General features: G+C 45.0%; 1 protein-coding gene across 1 annotated transcript in view; it reads left to right on the top strand.

Annotated features, from left to right (window-relative positions):
* LOC148514825 (ovostatin-like) overlaps positions 1-23,004 on the top strand; it is a 106,073-nt gene that overhangs the window by 7,057 nt on the left and 76,012 nt on the right. The window contains exons 2-7 of the mRNA XM_088480948.1: positions 3,671-3,854; positions 7,292-7,448; positions 17,868-17,920; positions 19,702-19,722; positions 20,011-20,179; positions 21,404-21,488. Coding sequence (XP_088337074.1) covers positions 3,671-3,854; positions 7,292-7,448; positions 17,868-17,920; positions 19,702-19,722; positions 20,011-20,179; positions 21,404-21,488 — 669 coding nt within the window. The remainder of the gene's footprint in view (positions 1-3,670; positions 3,855-7,291; positions 7,449-17,867; positions 17,921-19,701; positions 19,723-20,010; positions 20,180-21,403; positions 21,489-23,004) is intronic.

The raw sequence follows: 23,004 nt of genomic DNA, 5'->3' as shown, positions 1-23,004 counted from the left end.
ATCTGTGATCACATAGGCCGGCTGAGTGACCCATGGGTTCACGTAAGCCGACCGCTGCAGATACAACAAAGAGGCCAGAAAGTCTCCGTCAGCTGAAGGACATCCTGGCCTCTTCCCTCTCCCCCCCCAACGGCGGTGATATCCCTCTGTTTTGGGAAACGGAATCCGTCGCCACCCCCTCCCACTCACAAGTGGCAGCTGACTGTCAGTCACTGGCTGTCTGTGGTCGCTCTACGTGCGATCACACAGGATCCGTACTACACATGATCAATACGGGCCCAGCACCTGTGCAGAATCCCGACCATCAGGAATCTGCGTTCAGCATTGCACATGATCAGTACGGGCCCAGCACCTGCGCAGAATCCCGACCATCAGGAATCTGCGTTCAGCATTGCACATGATCAGTACGGACCCAGCTCCTGCGCAGAATCTCGACCATCAGGAATCTGCGTTCAGCATTGCACATGATCAGTACGGACCCAGCACCAGCGCAGAATCCCGACCATCAGGAATCTGCGTTCAGCAGGGCACATGATCAGTACGGACCCAGCACCTGCGCAGAATCCCGACCATCAGGAATCTGCGTTCAGCAGGGCACATGATCAGTACGGACCCAGCACCTGCGCAGAATGCCGACCATCAGGAATCTGCATTCAGCATTGCACATGATCAGTACGGACCCAGCACCTGCGCAGAATCCTGACCATCAGGAATCTCCATTCAGCATTGCACATGATCAGTACAGACCCAGCACCTGCGCAGAATCTCGACCATCAGGAATCTGCGTTCAGCATTGCACATGATCAGTACGGGCCCAGCACCTGCGCAGAATCCCGACCCTCAGGAATCTGCGTTCAGCATTGCACATGATCAGTACGGGCCCAGCACCTGTGCAGAATCCCGACCATCAGGAATCTGCATTCAGCAGGGCACATGATCAGTACGGGCCCAGCACCTGCGCAGAATCCCGACCATCAGGAATCTGCGTTCAGCAGGGCACATGATCAGTATGGGCCCAGCACCTGCGCAGAATCCCGACCATCAGGAATCTGCATTCAGCAGGGCACATGATCAGTACGGGCCCAGCACCTGCGCAGAATCCCGACCATCAGGAATCTGCATTCAGCAGGGCACATGATCAGTACGGGCCCAGCACCTGCGCTGAATCCTGACCATCAGGAATCTGCGTTCAGCAGGGCACATTCGCGCACTGCTGAATCAGGGCCACTGTCGAGAATTATAATGCAGCAAAATCGTACATTTTCCAGCCCACCTCTATGTGCTGCAAAGGAAAATCTGCAAAATTGGTGCCTGAGAGTTGCCGGCATTTGGGCGGTTTCACCGGCAACTCTCAGCCACCAACTGTTTGTGGCCATCATTAAGAATTGAATAGGCCCTTTAGAATGTATAATGGTATTGGCCACAAAATGCCAGCATCTGTTGTGTGTAGGTGACCAGTTCACTTTGTAATCTGCATCTCCTAATCCTGTTTTTAGAGGCGTTTCATTTAGTTTTAGAACAGTGTAAGACTTTAATGCTTGTGTTTACATGTCCTAATTATATGCTGTTTGTGTGGAACTTTTTTATACAGTAGGTGTGTTTCTATGTGTGTCTGGAAGCCTCTCGAGGTGTGTGCGGATTTCTACACACATATATATTTGCAGTATTCTGTTTCATCCTTAAGCTAATTATCAGGCCCCATCGGCTGACTCAAGTGAGCAAAGACTGAGAGACAAGTAGAAAAGTCTATAGGAGCTTATAGAACGTATAATGTGGAACATATATAGACATTGGGGGGCTTATTCTTAGTGCAATGGATCTCTCTTAACGTATGCAAATGGCGAGATTTTGTATACAGTGCATGCACAGAAGCACATATAGAAACATTTTTCAGTACGTCTGTCCTATCCTCAGCCGGAAACCACTTGGCCGGATCTGTCTTTTCATGAAATAGGGTATTTTGAGATGGGATCTGGTCTGTGGCAAAGCAATCGCACATAACTACCATTTCTTGCGGGAGTGTCATAGTCATCAAGACTCTTGCATATAGGTTAAAGGGTCTCTTGCACCTAACATTCGGCTGGTACAAGTGCAGACACTAATGATGATGATGCAGCGGCTGGCACGGGTTTCCGCTTGCACTGAAGCGAATCTCGTATTAGTGGAACGGATACCCGCATTAGCGTTTTAAGAGAGGAGAGGGCCCGTTTGCACAGACAGCGCAGTAGATTCTGGCTTGGTGCCAGAATCTATAGCGCATATGTCGGTCTCCAGGAAAGTGGCGTCCACGCCTTCTTCCGTCGACATCTCTCCAGAGCATGCGCAAGTCACCGGGAAATTGGCCGGTGCCGTTTTCCTTGTGATTTTTACTGCTCTGCAGCACCGGCCCCTTCTTCCCCTAGCCTAACCCTAACCTTTCGTGTAGGTTCCCCCCTGGAACCAGGGACCAGTGTGCACCGCACACCCTGCACCCGTTATTGATACGCCATTGCGCACTAGTATAAAGTAAATTGCCAGCGACTGCAGCCACTTTGTGTGTGACACAATAAGCAACTGCGCATAACTAAATCTCGTGTAGTTTGAGAGAAGTACGCTGCGTAAAGTCCATATGTGCACAATGTCTAGTTGCATCATTGTTTCGAATGGGATCAGTATGAATGACGTCCGGCAGTTCAAATCCCGATGCCGGCAGCCCGATGGGTGAATATCCCGACAGTGCAGGTAAGTATACTATCCCTACCCCTCTCTCCCCCCCATAACCCCAACCCTCCTTTAGGGGTACCTAACTCTAACCTCCCCCCCTAGTGCCTAACCCTAACCTCCTCCGGTTAGTACCTAACCTCCCCCCCTTACTGTACCCTAACCCTCCTCCCTAGTGCCTAAACCTAACCCACCCTTCCGCTAGCCTAACCCTAACCTTCCTCGGGGGGGGGGTGCCTAACCCCCCCATCCCCGGCTAAGAGTATACTTACCCCTGCAGAGGACGATCGGTCCGGCATCCTCTCGGCATTCCGGCATCGGGATTAACATAGGCATCGGTATTTCGACGCCTATGTTAAATCCCTTGCTGGGATTCCAGTGTCGGACGCCGGCTCCTAACTACATCCCGTTTTGGATGTGTTACACTGGAATGATTTTTGGGAAGTATCAGATTGTCAACATGCCTGCCTTTAGCCATCTCAAATGACCAAAGGATGCTTGCTGTCAAAATATTGTTGCTGTGAAATAGTGCATTTAATTTAAAAAAAATAAATAAATAAAAATTCCATGACAATCAGGTTATGTATATAGAATCCACTGCAGTCTCTGGTCCGGCTATATTTTTAAGTATTTTTGAAGTCTAGGAGGTCTAGTTACTAAGCAGTGTTAGGAGACAGAGTAAAAAGTGAGAAGGTGCCAGCCAATCCGCTCCCAACTCCCATTTCACAGGCTGTGTTTGAAAAATGACAGTTGGGAGCTGATTGGCTGGCACCTTATCACAGACATATCACTTTTCACTCTGTCTCCTAACACTGCTTAGTAACTAGACCCCTAGATCTGAGTGGGATGGCTTTGGAAGGGAGACCCTTCCTGCACTGTTAAAATTTGATTGACAGTCCCACTGCTACTGTACTTTATAGTTATAACTCATTGTAATCTAAATCTATTTGTCTGTGTTATCTCTTTACAGGCAATTTGCATTTTACGTCCCTTGCCAGCTGCAGAGTGAGCAGACTGCTAGAGGATGTTTGGATATCAGGAACCACGACTTATCCATAAATGTTGATGCCTTCCTGGAGGTTGATGGGGTAAACCACACCATCATCAATGAGGAGGCCCCTGTAGATTTCACCTTCAAGTGCTATGACTTCCAGGTTAGTTCCAGTGGACCGTTCCTGATTCTACCTTCTGGTAATCCAGTACTAACACACTGGTGACATAGACCATTGGGGCGCGTCGCGGTTGCTAAAAGTTTACTTGCTCTTAGTAGGAAGTTCAGAGTTTCAGAAAACTGTTAAATTAAATGTGACCACTAAAACCATCTCATTGGTTCTATTGCTTATAACTACTCAGTATAAACTAATGTATATATGATGAATTTGTTCTAAACTGGAAACCATCAATAAAAGTTACCAAAAGAAATGTGATGACCTTTAGGAGAATTTCCTGGTAAAGTTTTTAATGCTGCAAAGATTATCCCTGAAGTGGTGGCACATGGGGGCTAACTGTACTGAGTAACTTGTTTAGCACATTCATGTTAATTAAACATAGAACATTAATATAAGGAGCTCTTCTCTTCTTTACTTTATGATTCATGGATTCCCCAAGTACATGCTGCCATCCTTTGAGCATATAGGGCTGATATTATGTTGAAGGCATCTGCATATGCTTCCCTCGTACAGCCGTGGCAGCCTAATTTCTAGCTTATGCTGAACATCCATGCCTCCACACGTGGAAAGCTGCCCAGTCTGTCTGCAGATGCAAACGCCATTAGTATCTGGATACGCACCCACTCCATGCTGGGTGCAAAACGTCCATCTAAATCAGACATCCCATTTCTGGCCACAGGCTACCGAACATGGATTGCATAACAATCCCTCTAGATGGAGCAGTTCTGTGTGTCCACATAGTCACCACCCAGAAACGTGGTCCTATCAATCAGTGGCGTAACTAGGGTATTTGGAGCACAGGGCAAGATGAAAAATTGAGCCCCCTCCCCCCTTATATGCGCCCATCAAAAAATTGCCAGAGGGGCGTGACCACTGAAAAATGGGGCGTGTCAACAGGACACACACACCTTTCTCGTCCCTCTGGGAATATTCCTTACCATTCCATATGCACCTTAATGCCCCGAGTAGTAGTGCCCCTCTTGCAATGACCACTGTTGTAGTGCCCCTTATGCAATGTCCCCAGTAGGAATGCCCCATGTAGGAATGCCCCCTTTATACAGTGCCCCAGTAGTGCATCCTTATACAGTGCCCCCAGTAGTGCCCTTTATACAATTGCTCCTAACTTTAAAACAAAGATCTCTTTATCTTTGACTAAACACCTGACCTATTACACCTTTTTCTCTCATTGGCTTATGGAGTACTTTATGTTGCACAGTGTGTTTTCTATTTCTCCTACATAACACTTTACATCTGGATAGATACATATGAGAATATAATCTTTGCACTCTTAATACTGTATCTGTATTTTGATTAAAATATAAGAAGTGTATCTCTAATATTTTAGTTCTTCTAAGTCACAGCACCATGTGTGAGGCGCAGATAATCGCGTACATTCACTGTTGAAACCAAACACATCACTGGTCATTTAAATCTCTTTTGACAACATGCATAAATCATTTGTTTTTTCCCCACAAATTCTTTTGGCGGCTACATAGAGTTTTGGAAATCTGTGAATTGATTTTGTCATTTTCAGTGGAGATTTACTAAATTAATATTTGTATAGATAACACCTGCTATAAACTTAATACTGCACAAATTGTCCAACAGTGATTTTGTTATGGCTATGCATATTCTTTTTTAGGGGGCATGTGTGACATACATGTGTGATATATGTGTTTGCCCCTGCCCTGTTCAAGTTCCAACATGCTCTCAATTAATTTTGCCTTCCTGGGAGTACTCCATTACTCCCCAGGTCTAGCGTAACTGTACTGTAGATATGATTAAAATCAGGGCTGTAAAAACCTGGTCTGGAAACCAAGGGCCTAATCATAGGAGGTGTGGCCACGCTCCCTTAGGAAAAAAACAAAAAGATTTGCAGCGCCCGTTTGCGCTGGGGAGGAAGGGTGCCGTAAGCCCCTCAGCTCGACGCAAATCCAGGGGGGGGCGCGATCAGTGTGATCACTCCCACTAACAGGCAGAGGAGAGCAGCAGCAGCGAGCTGGGCTGCTGACAAGTAAGAGGGGGAGGAGGAAGGAGCAGCGTCAGACTCGGGCCCTACCAACATGCCCAGGTCCAAGTAATTAGTACCCGTGCCCCCCCTCTCTGCACGTCTGATTAAAATGCACACAGGTCTGAATTGCTTAGTTTCCAAGAATGTGTAAAAAAAACAAACAAAAATAAAACAAAAAGCAACATACGGAACTGTTGTATGCTTTACAAACAAGCACACTTTCGATGCTGCTTCAGACCCAAAAGCCTTGCACCAATTCTTCTACTGAGTACCTTATTGAGTAGTTTGAGAAATACCTTGCTTTGGAGGATGTCATTTTTAATATTATTTCCTTCATTATTTTTATGTTAGACTTCTTTTAAACATTAAAAAAAAAAACAACAAACAAAAATAAAAAATAATAACAAAATATATATATATATATATATATATACACACCGTATATACTCGAGTATAAGTCGACCCGAATATAAGCCGAGGTACCTAATTTTACCACAAAAAACTGGGAAAACTTATTGACTCGAGTATAAGCCTAGGGTGGGAAATGCAGCAGTTTCTGGTAGTAATCCCCCCCCGGTACTTCCCCCAGTAGTAATCCCCCCTGGTAGTGCCACCAGTAGTAATCCCCCCCTGGTAGTGCCCCCAGTAGTAATCCCCCCTGGTACTGCCCCCAGTAGTAGCCCCCCCAGTAGAGAGAGACGTACCGGTAATAAAAAAAGCACTTACCTGAAACCCCGCTCCTGGTCCCGACGCTGCTACCGGCTCCTCCGGCCGCTTTGCATTATGGGAGAGACGTCATGACATTATGACGTCTCTCCCATTACCCACTATGGGAGCCGGAAGATGGCTCCCGCAGTGGGAGCAGCAGCAGCAGAGTAAGACCGACTCTCATCGGCTGCTAATTACAACAAACACACAGCTGCCGGCGCCGGCGGCTGTGTGTTTGGCACTGTGTAGTGCTGACCGAACTCCGTACGGTCAGTGCTACACACGCGGTGCAGCTGTGTCACAGAGACACAGTCTGCACCGCGGCCCGCATGGTACGCAGCTGAGTGAGGCGCCCTCCAATATGTGGCGCCCTACTCAGCTGCGTAACGGGAGAACCGGCCCTGGTCCTGGAGCATCACTCGAGTATAAGCCGAGGGGGGGCTTTTTCAGCACAAAAAATGTGCTGAATAACTCGGCCTATACTCGAGTATATACGGTATATATAATTCTTTACCTGGATTTTACATTGTGTAAGTACTTTATGTGAAAGTGCAGTTCACTTGATTTGTCCCATTTGGCCATGTATGCATATTTTATTTTTGCTGTGAATTTGAATCTTCATTAAGTTATGTGTTCTACCTGTAACAATAAATAATGATTTTCCTACATTTCCTGTGTCCCTTTTATTTTACATTTTTTACAGGTGCCTTTGGTGTCAAAGGCTGCTCCAGTCTTTATTACTATTAATGCAGAAGGTGGGGATTTCAGTTACATAGAACGAAGGGCTGTGGTTGTGGCCCCAGCAGTCAGCGTCCCTTTTATTCATCTGAATAAGTACATGTTCAAGGGTGGAGACACAGGTAATGCTAATTATTTTCACTTCTTTAGTATTAAAATCCTTTAAGTACAAGATGGCGGCCATTTTGTTCTCTGAGATAGGGACGCCATAATGATGCTCACAAATAGTAATTCTAACCACAAAATGGCTGCCTTTTCTGTGTGTAGGCAAAAGGTGGACTTTAATAATGGAATATACTTTAAAATGAAATTTAAACTACTGTACCTTGGTATGGGACAGATTTATCAACAGGTGAAGGGTATCTTTTAGCAATCAGGTTCCATCATGTTTTAACATACAGTAGGGAGGTTTTTTTTTATCCAGTACTTTCCATGAATGGTTTTTCCAAAATAGACTTTTACAAATAAATGTGTCTCTTCTACCTATCATTTTGTGGCATGTATTTGATAAATGCTAGCTAGACCTGATTGGTTGCTATGGGCAAATTCTCTATATGCCCATTTGTTCACTCTTTAGGAAACTTGATACTCCTCCCCCAAACTTCTCTCAGACGGCACAATGTACAGTAGATAAAGTTCTCACCTTTCTTCTTAGGGCTTACTGAGCTCCATCCAGGTTGGTGCCCTCACAGATTGTAGGAGAAAGCTCAGTGGTCACATATTGCCCCTTCTGCAGTTGTCGCATTGGTTAAGAGATGGATGTGAGGGCAGACGTTTTCATGATGTCAGATGCTGTTTGTTTATTAGTGGTGGGGATATTACTGTTCAGGTGATGGCATCATGCCCCAAATTCTCTAAGTGCTCCCCAATAAATACAAACACACGGGGACACAGTGAGTTTGCAATTGTAGTGCACATGGGACCACTGATCGTATATTACAAGTTATGATCTTTGTTTCAGTTTCATTAAACATTTAAGGGGAGATGTATCCAGCCTTGGAGTGAGACAAAGTGGAGAATTTGCCTAAAGAAACCAGTCAGCTTCTAAGGGGTGTATTTACTAAAATACAGGTTTTTAGAAGTGGAGATGTTGCCCATTGCAACCAATCAGAATCTAGCTATTATCTTCTAGAAGGTGTTAGATAAATGTTAAGTAGAATCTGATTGGTTGCTGAGGGCAACATCTCCACTTCTAAAAACCCACACTTTAGTAAATATACCCCTAAGCGTAATTTCATAGACTGTGCTAGATAAATGGCAATTAGAAGCTGATTCATTGCCCTGGGCAACTTCTTCACTCTATCTCTATCTCAGGTTTACTACATCTCCCCCATTAAATATTAGCTAGTGAGAACAGCTGCTGTAATTACCAAACACAACGCCACCATGATGGTTTATTGGCTGCAGCTCTTCACCCTGTAGCCAAGGCCGGACTGGCCATCGGGCACTTCTGGCATATGCCAGAAGGGCCGATGGAGTAAGGACTGGCTCGAGGAGGGGGAAATGAAGAGTTCCCCGTCCTCCATCCCACGGGAGACGGAAGGGGTGGAGGCATGGATGGGCCAGTGGCTGCTGTGCTGGGCCAGGGAAAGACGGGGGTGTGCCGCGAGGCCAGCCCCCATGACTTATGGCACGCCCCCCTGATTTTAACCATGCCCCCTTTACACGCAAGTACAGGGCAGACTGCCAGGGCTGAAATACAGCCCCTCTCCATCCCTGCCTGTAGCAATAGTTACATTATATAAAAAGCTCTAGCTGACGATTACTATGAGATTGATAAGGGGGAGGGGGAGGGGGGAATCAATTGCTTTTGCGCCTCTGTATGTAATTTGCATCCAAAATGCAATATATAACTGTTTTGCCGATGGAAGCGAGTGCCACTAGCGCCCATTAATAATTGTGCATGTTGCACCGGATTTACACGTGTAAAGCAGCTAAACCCGTGCAAAATAATGAGCGCTGCCTCAAGAGGGTGCTAGCATATATAATGGGCACCCTTGGCACTTGTACCCAATGGCATAACAAAATGAATTGATCCTGTTCACTTTAGATGGGAGATTGGGCATCCAAAAGCAATTGAATTCCCCCCATACAGTAAAGCACATCAGCTACATTATAGAAAAAAAATAACAAGAGCAGCAAAGAATCAGCAATAAACAATTTGTTAATACCAGAACCCTGAAGTAAAGTGACGTCCTAACCTGTATAACAGTAATACCAGAACCCTGAAGTAAAGTGACGTCTCCCCCTAACCTGTATGAGAGTAATACCAGAACCCTGAAGTAAAGTGACGTCCTAACCTGTATGAGAGTAATACCAGAACCCTGAAGTAAAGTGACGTCTCCCCCTAACCTGTATGAGAGTAATACCAGAACCCTGAAGTAAAGTGACGTCCTAACCTGTATGAGAGTAATACCAGAACCCTGAAGTAAAGTGACGTCTCCCCCTAACCTGTATGAGAGTAATACCAGAACCCTGAAGTAAAGTGACGTCTCCCCCTAACCTGTATGAGAGTAATACCAGAACCCTGAAGTAAAGTGACGTCTCCCCCTAACCTGTATGAGAGTAATACCAGAACCCTGAAGTAAAGTGACGTCTCCCCCTAACCTGTATGAGAGTAATACCAGAACCCTGAAGTAAAGTGACGTCTCCCCCTAACCTGTATGAGAGTAATACCAGAACCCTGAAGTAAAGTGACGTCTCCCCCTAACCTGTATGAGAGTAATACCAGAACCCTGAAGTAAAGTGACGTCTCCCCCTAACCTGTATGAGAGTAATACCAGAACCCTGAAGTAAAGTGACGTCTCCCCCTAACCTGTATGAGAGTAATACCAGAACCCTGAAGTAAAGTGACGTCTCCCCCTAACCTGTATGAGAGTAATACCAGAACCCTGAAGTAAAGTGACGTCTCCCCCTAACCTGTATGAGAGTAATACCAGAACCCTGAAGTAAAGTGACGTCTCCCCCTAACCTGTATGAGAGTAATACCAGAACCCTGAAGTAAAGTGACGTCTCCCCCTAACCTGTATGAGAGTAATACCAGAACCCTGAAGTAAAGTGACGTCTCCCCCTAACCTGTATGAGAGTAATACCAGAACCCTGAAGTAAAGTGACGTCTCCCCCTAACCTGTATGAGAGTAATACCAGAACCCTGAAGTAAAGTGACGTCTCCCCCTAACCTGTATGAGAGTAATACCAGAACCCTGAAGTAAAGTGACGTCTCCCCCTAACCTGTATGAGAGTAATACCAGAACCCTGAAGTAAAGTGACGTCTCCCCCTAACCTGTATGAGAGTAATACCAGAACCCTGAAGTAAAGTGACGTCTCCCCCTAACCTGTATGAGAGTAATACCAGAACCCTGAAGTAAAGTGACGTCTCCCCCTAACCTGTATGAGAGTAATACCAGAACCCTGAAGTAAAGTGACGTCTCCCCCTAACCTGTATGAGAGTAATACCAGAACCCTGAAGTAAAGTGACGTCTCCCCCTAACCTGTATGAGAGTAATACCAGAACCCTGAAGTAAAGTGACGTCTCCCCCTAACCTGTATGAGAGTAATACCAGAACCCTGAAGTAAAGTGACGTCTCCCCCTAACCTGTATGAGAGTAATACCAGAACCCTGAAGTAAAGTGACGTCTCCCCCTAACCTGTATGAGAGTAATACCAGAACCCTGAAGTAAAGTGACGTCTCCCCCTAACCTGTATGAGAGTAATACCAGAACCCTGAAGTAAAGTGACGTCTCCCCCTAACCTGTATGAGAGTAATACCAGAACCCTGAAGTAAAGTGACGTCTCCCCCTAACCTGTATGAGAGTAATACCAGAACCCTGAAGTAAAGTGACGTCTCCCCCTAACCTGTATGAGAGTAATACCAGAACCCTGAAGTAAAGTGACGTCTCCCCCTAACCTGTATGAGAGTAATACCAGAACCCTGAAGTAAAGTGACGTCTCCCCCTAACCTGTATGAGAGTAATACCAGAACCCTGAAGTAAAGTGACGTCTCCCCCTAACCTGTATGAGAGTAATACCAGAACCCTGAAGTAAAGTGACGTCTCCCCCTAACCTGTATGAGAGTAATACCAGAACCCTGAAGTAAAGTGACGTCTCCCCCTAACCTGTATGAGAGTAATACCAGAACCCTGAAGTAAAGTGACGTCTCCCCCTAACCTGTATGAGAGTAATACCAGAACCCTGAAGTAAAGTGACGTCTCCCCCTAACCTGTATGAGAGTAATACCAGAACCCTGAAGTAAAGTGACGTCTCCCCCTAACCTGTATGAGAGTAATACCAGAACCCTGAAGTAAAGTGACGTCTCCCCCTAACCTGTATGAGAGTAATACCAGAACCCTGAAGTAAAGTGACGTCTCCCCCTAACCTGTATGAGAGTAATACCAGAACCCTGAAGTAAAGTGACGTCTCCCCCTAACCTGTATGAGAGTAATACCAGAACCCTGAAGTAAAGTGACGTCTCCCCCTAACCTGTATGAGAGTAATACCAGAACCCTGAAGTAAAGTGACGTCTCCCCCTAACCTGTATGAGAGTAATACCAGAACCCTGAAGTAAAGTGACGTCTCCCCCTAACCTGTATGAGAGTAATACCAGAACCCTGAAGTAAAGTGACGTCTCCCCCTAACCTGTATGAGAGTAATACCAGAACCCTGAAGTAAAGTGACGTCTCCCCCTAACCTGTATGAGAGTAATACCAGAACCCTGAAGTAAAGTGACGTCTCCCCCTAACCTGTATGAGAGTAATACCAGAACCCTGAAGTAAAGTGACGTCTCCCCCTAACCTGTATGAGAGTAATACCAGAACCCTGAAGTAAAGTGACGTCTCCCCCTAACCTGTATGAGAGTAATACCAGAACCCTGAAGTAAAGTGACGTCTCCCCCTAACCTGTATGAGAGTAATACCAGAACCCTGAAGTAAAGTGACGTCTCCCCCTAACCTGTATGAGAGTAATACCAGAACCCTGAAGTAAAGTGACGTCTCCCCCTAACCTGTATGAGAGTAATACCAGAACCCTGAAGTAAAGTGACGTCTCCCCCTAACCTGTATGAGAGTAATACCAGAACCCTGAAGTAAAGTGACGTCTCCCCCTAACCTGTATGAGAGTAATACCAGAACCCTGAAGTAAAGTGACGTCTCCCCCTAACCTGTATGAGAGTAATACCAGAACCCTGAAGTAAAGTGACGTCTCCCCCTAACCTGTATGAGAGTAATACCAGAACCCTGAAGTAAAGTGACGTCTCCCCCTAACCTGTATGAGAGTAATACCAGAACCCTGAAGTAAAGTGACGTCTCCCCCTAACCTGTATGAGAGTAATACCAGAACCCTGAAGTAAAGTGACGTCTCCCCCTAACCTGTATGAGAGTAATACCAGAACCCTGAAGTAAAGTGACGTCTCCCCCTAACCTGTATGAGAGTAATACCAGAACCCTGAAGTAAAGTGACGTCTCCCCCTAACCTGTATGAGAGTAATACCAGAACCCTGAAGTAAAGTGACGTCTCCCCCTAACCTGTATGAGAGTAATACCAGAACCCTGAAGTAAAGTGACGTCTCCCCCTAACCTGTATGAGAGTAATACCAGAACCCTGAAGTAAAGTGACGTCTCCCCCTAACCTGTATGAGAGTAATACCAGAACCCTGAAGTAAAGTGACGTCTCCCCCTAACCTGTATGAGAGTAATACCAGAACCCTGAAGTAAAGTGACGTCTCCCCCTAACCTGTATGAGAGTAATACCAGAACCCTGAAGTAAAGTGACGTCTCCCCCTAACCTGTATGAGAGTAATACCAGAACCCTGAAGTAAAGTGACGTCTCCCCCTAACCTGTATGAGAGTAATACCAGAACCCTGAAGTAAAGTGACGTCTCCCCCTAACCTGTATGAGAGTAATACCAGAACCCTGAAGTAAAGTGACGTCTCCCCCTAACCTGTATGAGAGTAATACCAGAACCCTGAAGTAAAGTGACGTCTCCCCCTAACCTGTATGAGAGTAATACCAGAACCCTGAAGTAAAGTGACGTCTCCCCCTAACCTGTATGAGAGTAATACCAGAACCCTGAAGTAAAGTGACGTCTCCCCCTAACCTGTATGAGAGTAATACCAGAACCCTGAAGTAAAGTGACGTCTCCCCCTAACCTGTATGAGAGTAATACCAGAACCCTGAAGTAAAGTGACGTCTCCCCCTAACCTGTATGAGAGTAATACCAGAACCCTGAAGTAAAGTGACGTCTCCCCCTAACCTGTATGAGAGTAATACCAGAACCCTGAAGTAAAGTGACGTCTCCCCCTAACCTGTATGAGAGTAATACCAGAACCCTGAAGTAAAGTGACGTCTCCCCCTAACCTGTATGAGAGTAATACCAGAACCCTGAAGTAAAGTGACGTCTCCCCCTAACCTGTATGAGAGTAATACCAGAACCCTGAAGTAAAGTGACGTCTCCCCCTAACCTGTATGAGAGTAATACCAGAACCCTGAAGTAAAGTGACGTCTCCCCCTAACCTGTATGAGAGTAATACCAGAACCCTGAAGTAAAGTGACGTCTCCCCCTAACCTGTATGAGAGTAATACCAGAACCCTGAAGTAAAGTGACGTCTCCCCCTAACCTGTATGAGAGTAATACCAGAACCCTGAAGTAAAGTGACGTCTCCCCCTAACCTGTATGAGAGTAATACCAGAGCCCTGAAGTAAAGTGACGTCTCCCCCTAACCTGTATGAGAGTAATACCAGAGCCCTGAAGTAAAGTGACGTCTCCCCCTAACCTGTATGAGAGTAATACCAGAGCCCTGAAGTAAAGTGACGTCTCCCCCTAACCTGTATGAGAGTAATACCAGAGCCCTGAAGTAAAGTGACGTCTCCCCCTAACCTGTATGAGAGTAATACCAGAGCCCTGAAGTAAAGTGACGTCTCCCCCTAACCTGTATGAGAGTAATACCAGAGCCCTGAAGTAAAGTGACGTCTCCCCCTAACCTGTATGAGAGTAATACCAGAGCCCTGAAGTAAAGTGACGTCTCCCCCTAACCTGTATGAGAGTAATACCAGAGCCCTGAAGTAAAGTGACGTCTCCCCCTAACCTGTATGAGAGTAATACCAGAGCCCTGAAGTAAAGTGACGTCTCCCCCTAACCTGTATGAGAGTAATACCAGAGCCCTGAAGTAAAGTGACGTCTCCCCCTAACCTGTATGAGAGTAATACCAGAGCCCTGAAGTAAAGTGACGTCTCCCCCTAACCTGTATGAGAGTAATACCAGAGCCCTGAAGTAAAGTGACGTCTCCCCCTAACCTGTATGAGAGTAATACCAGAGCCCTGAAGTAAAGTGACGTCTCCCCCTAACCTGTATGAGAGTAATACCAGAGCCCTGAAGTAAAGTGACGTCTCCCCCTAACCTGTATGAGAGTAATACCAGAGCCCTGAAGTAAAGTGACGTCTCCCCCTAACCTGTATGAGAGTAATACCAGAGCCCTGAAGTAAAGTGACGTCTCCCCCTAACCTGTATGAGAGTAATACCAGAGCCCTGAAGTAAAGTGACGTCTCCCCCTAACCTGTATGAGAGTAATACCAGAGCCCTGAAGTAAAGTGACGTCTCCCCCTAACCTGTATGAGAGTAATACCAGAGCCCTGAAGTAAAGTGACGTCTCCCCCTAACCTGTATGAGAGTAATACCAGAGCCCTGAAGTAAAGTGACGTCTCCCCCTAACCTGTATGAGAGTAATACCAGAGCCCTGAAGTAAAGTGACGTCTCCCCCTAACCTGTATGAGAGTAATACCAGAGCCCTGAAGTAAAGTGACGTCTCCCCCTAACCTGTATGAGAGTAATACCAGAGCCCTGAAGTAAAGTGACGTCTCCCCCTAACCTGTATGAGAGTAATACCAGAGCCCTGAAGTAAAGTGACGTCTCCCCCTAACCTGTATGAGAGTAATACCAGAGCCCTGAAGTAAAGTGACGTCTCCCCCTAACCTGTATGAGAGTAATACCAGAGCCCTGAAGTAAAGTGACGTCTCCCCCTAACCTGTATGAGAGTAATACCAGAGCCCTGAAGTAAAGTGACGTCTCCCCCTAACCTGTATGAGAGTAATACCAGAGCCCTGAAGTAAAGTGACGTCTCCCCCTAACCTGTATGAGAGTAATACCAGAGCCCTGAAGTAAAGTGACGTCTCCCCCTAACCTGTATGAGAGTAATACCAGAGCCCTGAAGTAAAGTGACGTCTCCCCCTAACCTGTATGAGAGTAATACCAGAACCCTGAAGTAAAGTGACGTCTCCCCCTAACCTGTATGAGAGTAATACCAGAACCCTGAAGTAAAGTGACGTCTCCCCCTAACCTGTATGAGAGTAATACCACTGTTGCAGCTTAATCATATCCTGACATTGACTGACTGACTGACAATATGATCCTTATACTACAGCAGTCTCCAAGAAATAACATCACAGAATAATCAAAACCACAAGGGAATTCTAATTATTTTGTGACATTATAATTATAGACCAACTAAGTTACATATCAAAACAACATAATTATACAGCCTAATTATAAAAGTATTGGTTGTTATTATTTCAAGACTCTATATATTTATATATAAGCATAAGTTATACAATTGACGTTACCAACATACAGCACTACAATGAATAAACCGTGTACCGGTACTTAAAGACAAACACCACTCAACAGCCTAAATAACAAAGGAGGGCTGTTATAAAATGTGGAGATGATGTATAGTATATGAGTATTGTGGTAACAAACGAAAAGTAGACAGATATTATATAATGACATTCTCATTCTATGAACTGGCTGTCGAATTTAGTGGGCTGGTATGAAATCCTGGCAGTCAGGATGCCTGCTATCAAAATGCAGACAGCGGCATCCTGATGCTGGGAATCCTGACAGGGGTCAGGTAAGTATGTTAAACCTTCTCCCCCTAACCCTAACTCTCCCTTCTTGCACCCTAATCCTAACCATCCCCACCCTGCACCCTAGCCCTCCACGTTAGTACCTAAACCTCCCCCCTTGGTGCCTAACCCTAACCCCTCCCCACAAAGCCTAACCCCTCAGGGGTGCCTAATTCTATCCCTCCCCCTCCCCTGCGGCTAACAGGTATGGGCGCCCCGCTTATCTTCGATCTGGTTGCCGTCTGTCGAGGTTCTGGCGTTGGTGAGTAGGCTGGCATCAGGATTTAGCCGCCTATGTTAAATAATGTGTCGGGAAGCCGGGAATTCAACAGACGGTGTCCCAGCAGTCAGTTTATTATGCTGACAGCTATATCACTAATGGTGCATATCCACTAATAGATAGCGGAACGACAGTACGATTCCGATTACGACATCGTAATCTTACCGTCATTCCCCATCCCCTGCAGTGCCTACACTGAACAATTAGTCATTCAGTGCGGGCACCCTCCATCATCCCTGAACACGGTCAATCTGTCGTTATCGGCAGATTGACTGGCATGTTCAGCCGATGATTGATGTTTGAAACGACCAGCGGGAGCACGCATCGCTGGTCATTTCTGACATTATAGTGCATGATTAATGAGCGATTGCATGATTACGATGTTGTAATCGTGCAATCGCTCATTTATTTCTGCTAGTGGACACGCGGCATAACATAGAAAAACATAGAAAAATGAAACTGGGTTTCGCGAAAACCGACACTGACAATAGCACAAGAAAACTTGTGCCACGGTCTGTTTTGTTTTGTAATACCAAAAAAAACAATAATAATAAATACATACAGAAAATCCATCTATATAAACAAGACTGTACCAGTCTATCCTAATAACACTACTAAACTAAGTCCAGAAAGTAAAGAAAAAAAATCTCCATACTGTTTATAGAGATACTTTTTTTATATACATTTGCAATACAAGTGAACTGTTATGCTTATTGAAACAACATTAATAAACAAGCTACAAGTGCTAATAAATACTGATATTGGAGTGATATTTACAAGGCTGGCCGCAGCAGTAGATATGTCACAATTCCAATATTCTTTCTTCACCATCTTACTTAGATTTTTTTCCCTTAGGGGTGCCTAAACCTAACCCCCCCTTCCCCTAGCCAAAACCTAAGTCAACCGGGGGCTGCCTAACCCTAAACCTCCTTTCCCCTAGCCTAAACCTAACCTCCCGGGGCGTGCCTAACCATAAATCCCCCCCTTCCCAAGAGGGGAATTTAGACCTAACTCCCCCCCCCCCGCGCGGCTGTCGATCAGTAAGTTGGGTGTCGGGCTCCCGACGTAGGGAAAATGACAGGCGTCGGGATATCGTTGCCTGTCATTTAACCCTTGCCGGGATTATACAGTCGGGAAGCTGGGCCTGCGGTCGGGATTCCGTCCATCGGCTTCCCGACTGTTTCCCACATAAATGCAAACATAATGCTGTGGCAGGGCAAAACTGGCATCTTCCTTTGCACTGTTTTCCATAAACCCTTCATAGAGCCTTAGGTGTATGCATCTCATTCAGCCATATTTATTCTTTGCAACATTTATTTTTTCACTAACACCTACTGTATTTTATTTTACACCTATTTATTTTGCACAGTGCGCTGTTATGTGTTTACACTACAAGATAACTTCAAACCGGTGGACCAGACTGTGAGTATGGCTCAGAAATGTGTTTCTAGATCAGAGATAGACCTGATTCAGAGCTGGAGGATCCTGCGGCTGCTCTAGACTTTGTTTTGCCAGAGTCATGGCTGCAATAATATGCAAATGCTGGCATCAGCCTTTCCCTTGTGTACAAGCATGCGCTGGAACATACAAGCCCTAAGATGCCCACTTTCACTGTCCGTGCACGCTGTAACTCCGCTGGTAGTTCTGGACAGGCCACCACTGGTGCACCATTGACACTTGCACTGGTTCTATGGCAAGTGCACCTTCTCCATTTAAACATGGCCTCTGTGGAAGAGGCTATACGCCTGAGCGTGCTGCTGCTTTCACTGATACCACTGTGACACTCCCATAACACACCCATGAGACAGATGTTTTTTTTTGTGGCATTCACTCTTGGCCTCCTCCAAGTCCCTGTATGGGAAGACCAATGGTTTTCCCTCCCCACTTCTGGCACCATTGGTCCTGTATACATCAGCACCTTTGAGCCTACACTCAGGGTAAATCGTACGCACTCTGGGTTTTCAGAATAGTTTGAGTACACGCTTCAGCAAATCACCCATTTACCTGAACATCAGCATTGCATGTGGTCTGCGTGCCCCTCTCAATCAGGCTTTTAATCTGATTCTGAAAGTTTTTTTTTTTGTCAGCTATGAAACTATTTAAACAAAATAAAAATGTGAGCGAGCAGGCTGTCTAGCCAGAAAATTAATAACCCATGTTAGAGTTGCGAACATGTACAAAACCCTCTTGGGACATTGGGGCTTTTTCTCTTATATTCCCCCCTATTAAGAACAAGCATTTAATCTACAGTATATTGGTTATTAGATCACATGAATACCCCATTTAGACAAAGGACCCTGTAATGTGCCAGGGAAACCCAGCTCCTTTTTCTGTGTGAAAGGGTCAACCCGGGTCAAAATCTCAGGGACTTTGACCCTGGTCATTACCAGGGTCATTCCCGGGTCTGACCATGGTAGGCTCCTGTGTAAAAGGCATGACCTGGGTCATGATGATCCTGGTCATGCCTAAAGGGAGTAGAATGGAGGGCACAGTGGGTGCTTGGAGATGACATTATCACCATCGGCCCACTGAGAGATGGAAGACCCAGTCCAGTGTGAATGGCAATGACCCAGGAATAACCCCAGTCCATTCAATGGTGTAAAAGGGGGTAAGTACTGAAACCCCGGTTTCAACCCAAGTTCAGTGTGCCGGGTACGAGCCAGGTTAAATCCAGGGTTTCTGTCTGAAAGTGGTATTAATGATCAATATTCTTTTGATAGTTCATGTAATCTGCTTCATCCTGGGGTATGCAGTCAGAATGTCGATACCAAACTGTTTCCAGGTAAAATGTCGACACCTGGACATGGGCAGAATGCAGACATTGGATTTAGGTTTAGGGATACTCGCTTAAAAACCACATTGTTGATAATCTCGCCATGTCGACATTTCACCAATGTAGATGTTATGACCATGTCCTTATTCTCATATTGACATGGTGAATGTTGTAATAATATACCTCATCCTAGCACTCCCATTTTCACACAACCTCATCAAAATCACAATTTGTTAATTTAATAACTAAATTAAAGTTGCGCAATATCATCACAGCGTAATATTTTATTTTCTCTACCATCTCTCCTTGTTGTCACATGTGTTGTCTCCTATATATTACGCTAATAATATATCCAGAGTGTTCAAAGGTGCTTTTATTTAATTTATTTTCATGAGTAATAAAACATTTTTTTTCTATTCTCTCCACCCAGTATCCTACAATCTATGTACAGGTGAGCAGTTCTTTACTATGTATGTTTCATTTGTGTTTTTTTGTATACTTTACATTCATTTTTGTAGATATTGATTAAACTGAGCAATATACAACCACACTGAAGACATATATTTTTTTGTCAGTCCATCCACAGTATGTAGATATATAAGTGCTTACTGTATACTGTAAGAACTTTTTTTTAATCACAAGACTATGAATATATACATATTTTATGCTATTTTGTTTTTCTTTAACGTACTTACTTTGACAATGGGGTGCAATGTATTTATATCCAACTTGCATTTAGGATCCTGCTGGGAATCGAATGTTTCAGTGGTTGGATCAGAAAACAGAAAATGGCTTTCTGAAGATAGAATTCGAACTGCTTGATGATCAAGATTTTGGGTCATACCAAATCACAGTTGAAGGAAAGTCCAGTGCATCAGCTATTAAGACATTCGTGGTTGAAGAGTATGGTACGTGTGTCTATGTGACTTTATTGTAGCAATCTACTACTTCAGGGGCCTATGACACTGGGATACAATATATTGCCCGATACCTTCTTGGAGATGGGTAGGGAAATGTGAGGGAAGAAAACCAATTTTCTAGAATCAGCCAAAGAGTTTTTGGATGTCATTGGCTTTCCACCTAGCCAACAGATGGTCACCGATTCTTGAAAAAATATGGAGTATGGACTCGGCACAGAGATAGGTGAGGGTCTGGAGTACACATAGAACTATGTATGACTGTGCCACCATCTATACCTTTGAGTAACTATGAAATGTTACCATTGGAGTTGGTTGGTATATTTTATACTTTTATAGATGTCTTCTGACAGCTGGGGTTCTTCACTCCTAGATATTTCATACAGTCAATCTGTCTTCCACTTGAAAAAAAATTATTCTGGAACTATGGCCAAAGTTTCCCATTTTCTACTGTTAACTTAAAAATCCAGTGTCCAGGAATTTGTATGAATATGTAGTGTACCATCAACAAGAAATACTTTTAAGTTCATGGCTGGTACTGTACCTCAGATATATATGGAGATACTGAAAAAGCTACAGGACTGCACGGAGTACCCTTAGCGATCTGGATAATAAGTACAGTAGATGCCAGTCCTGATGGAGGATAATTACGGTCTGCAGAAATCCTAAAAACCACTAAATGTGAAACAACAACTCCAGACTGGCATTCAATGTCATGTTTATTTTTTGCCAAAATACTGTAAATATACTAATCGCATATCTATCGTAAATGGATTATAGAGTAGTTCTGACCATGAGATCACACTTATCCGGTGAGGAGAGAGATAGGATAACACTGGAATCAGCTAGAGAGCATCTGGTATATGGATTGCGATGGAAAATATAGAAATACAAATCTTTATCTTCTCAGTCTGGTCTTTGGGATCGTTTGTCGGAAGGACCATGTTCTGAATAGAGGAATGGAATAAATTTTCCACAAATATCATCTCATGAGTATCCTGCATTTATTATCACTGTATCCTGTATGTATGTCATTAAACCACATTGTTCCCTGACAGCGTTTAGCTACCTGTGTCATAGGAGATTGATTAAATAAAAAGTAGTGCTACGTTATGAGAACCTGTCCATATTTGACATGGAGCCACCCCTCCCTTTCTCAACACTGATCTAAACCTGTTGCCGAATGCTAACATTGTCCCCGTCCTTGTATTTTAGTTTTGCCTAAAATGAATCTGGCGCTTGAAGCCTCTAGTTCTATAACCATTCTGGACAAGAACATGTCATACAAAGCTTCTGCCATGTAAGTGATCTAGAGCGGAAATGTGGGGGGCTTTGGCTAAATTGCTGCACAAAGATCTATATTTAGTTGTTGGATTTGTCTGACACCTGTGCACCTCTAAATCCTATTCTCTTCTGGGATTCCTGTGGCACAGGGGTAGAATAATCAATAGTCAATCAGATCAGGAGGTGATTGAGCTGATATTGGAATTGGTGAGCTATCCACTCATGGAATTGCTAGTGAGGACTGGGGCTACATATGACACGATGCCGGAAGGAGAATGGAGACTAGCCCAGAGAAAAAAGGCTGAAATATAGATTGTAGAAGGGGCGGGGTCTTCCAGCACTCACAGTAGTGGTGCAAGGCTCAAGGTGATGCAGTAAAATTGTGGAGACAAATGCACACCTTCATATGCACCAGCTTGTATTATGCTGGCATGGTTATTTTTACCAGATATAGACCCAGTCTACAGGTTGAGTCTCCCATATCTTATTTTTTTAGCGTGAATGAGAAAGTGACACCTTTGCTTTTTGATGGTTCAATCTAAACAAACTTTGGCCCTCATTCAGAGCCGGACGCTCTGAGCAGAGCACTCGCTCTGAATGAGGGCCGTCCTCCATAAAAATGGAGCGTCCTCCTGGACGCTCGTATAGCTGTGGGTCACCACCCACAGCCTATACGAGCGTGCAGGTTGATGGTCGCGATGGTCTTGACTATCGCGACCATCGCCACTGCGAGCCGGAGCCTGCGGTTGAGTTTCTCAACCGCAAGGCCCGGAGTGATTTTGGCTCTATCAGAGCCAAAATCTCTCCCACTGACATCACAAGTGATGTCAGTGGGCCGGCTTCTGACGGTAGGCGTTCCCTTGGGAACGCGCCCGTCTGGGAGGCACGCCCACCGAAGGGGGCGTGCTGTCAATCAACATCGACAGCACGCCCCCTTTGATCAGACACAACGAGCGAAGGAAAGTCCTTCGCTCATCGCATCTCACGCATGCGCACGACGGAGCTCCCTCCGTCGTGCGCATGCTCAGTGCAAACCATCGACCCACTGGCGAGCGGACAGCCGCTCGCGAGTGGGTCTGAATCAGGCCCTTTGTTTGATGCACAAAATTGTTAAAAAATATTGTATAAAATGACCTGCAGGCTGTGCGTATAAGGTGTATATGAAGCATACATGCATTCTGTGTGTAGATGTGGTTCCCATTCCCAAGATATCTCATTATGGTATGCAAATATTCCAAAATGTGGAAAAATCCGGTATCCAAAATAACCCATGGTCCCAAGCATTTTGGTTATGGGAGACTCAACCTGTACTGTATAAAAACACAGTAGAGAAACTTATTTCTTAATTTCTTGGAATTTGGTTCTCTGAACCTTTTCTGCATATTTTCCATCCATGGACTATAAAGATCACCCAATATGTGGTGTAGTGATCACCACTGGGATCTCAAAAACAGTTAAGTGGTTACCAGGACAAGGAAAATGTAGGCAGAGTGGACATAAATAAATGAATGGCTTATTGTGGAAGAAGCTAC

This window comes from Taudactylus pleione, unplaced genomic scaffold, assembly GCF_031769625.1.
Source record: "Taudactylus pleione unplaced genomic scaffold, aTauple2 ptg000258l, whole genome shotgun sequence".
NCBI classification, from domain to species: Eukaryota; Metazoa; Chordata; class Amphibia; order Anura; family Myobatrachidae; genus Taudactylus; species Taudactylus pleione.
The sequence above is the reverse complement of the archived record's forward strand: the minus strand, read 5'-3'. Positions and strand labels throughout refer to the sequence as shown.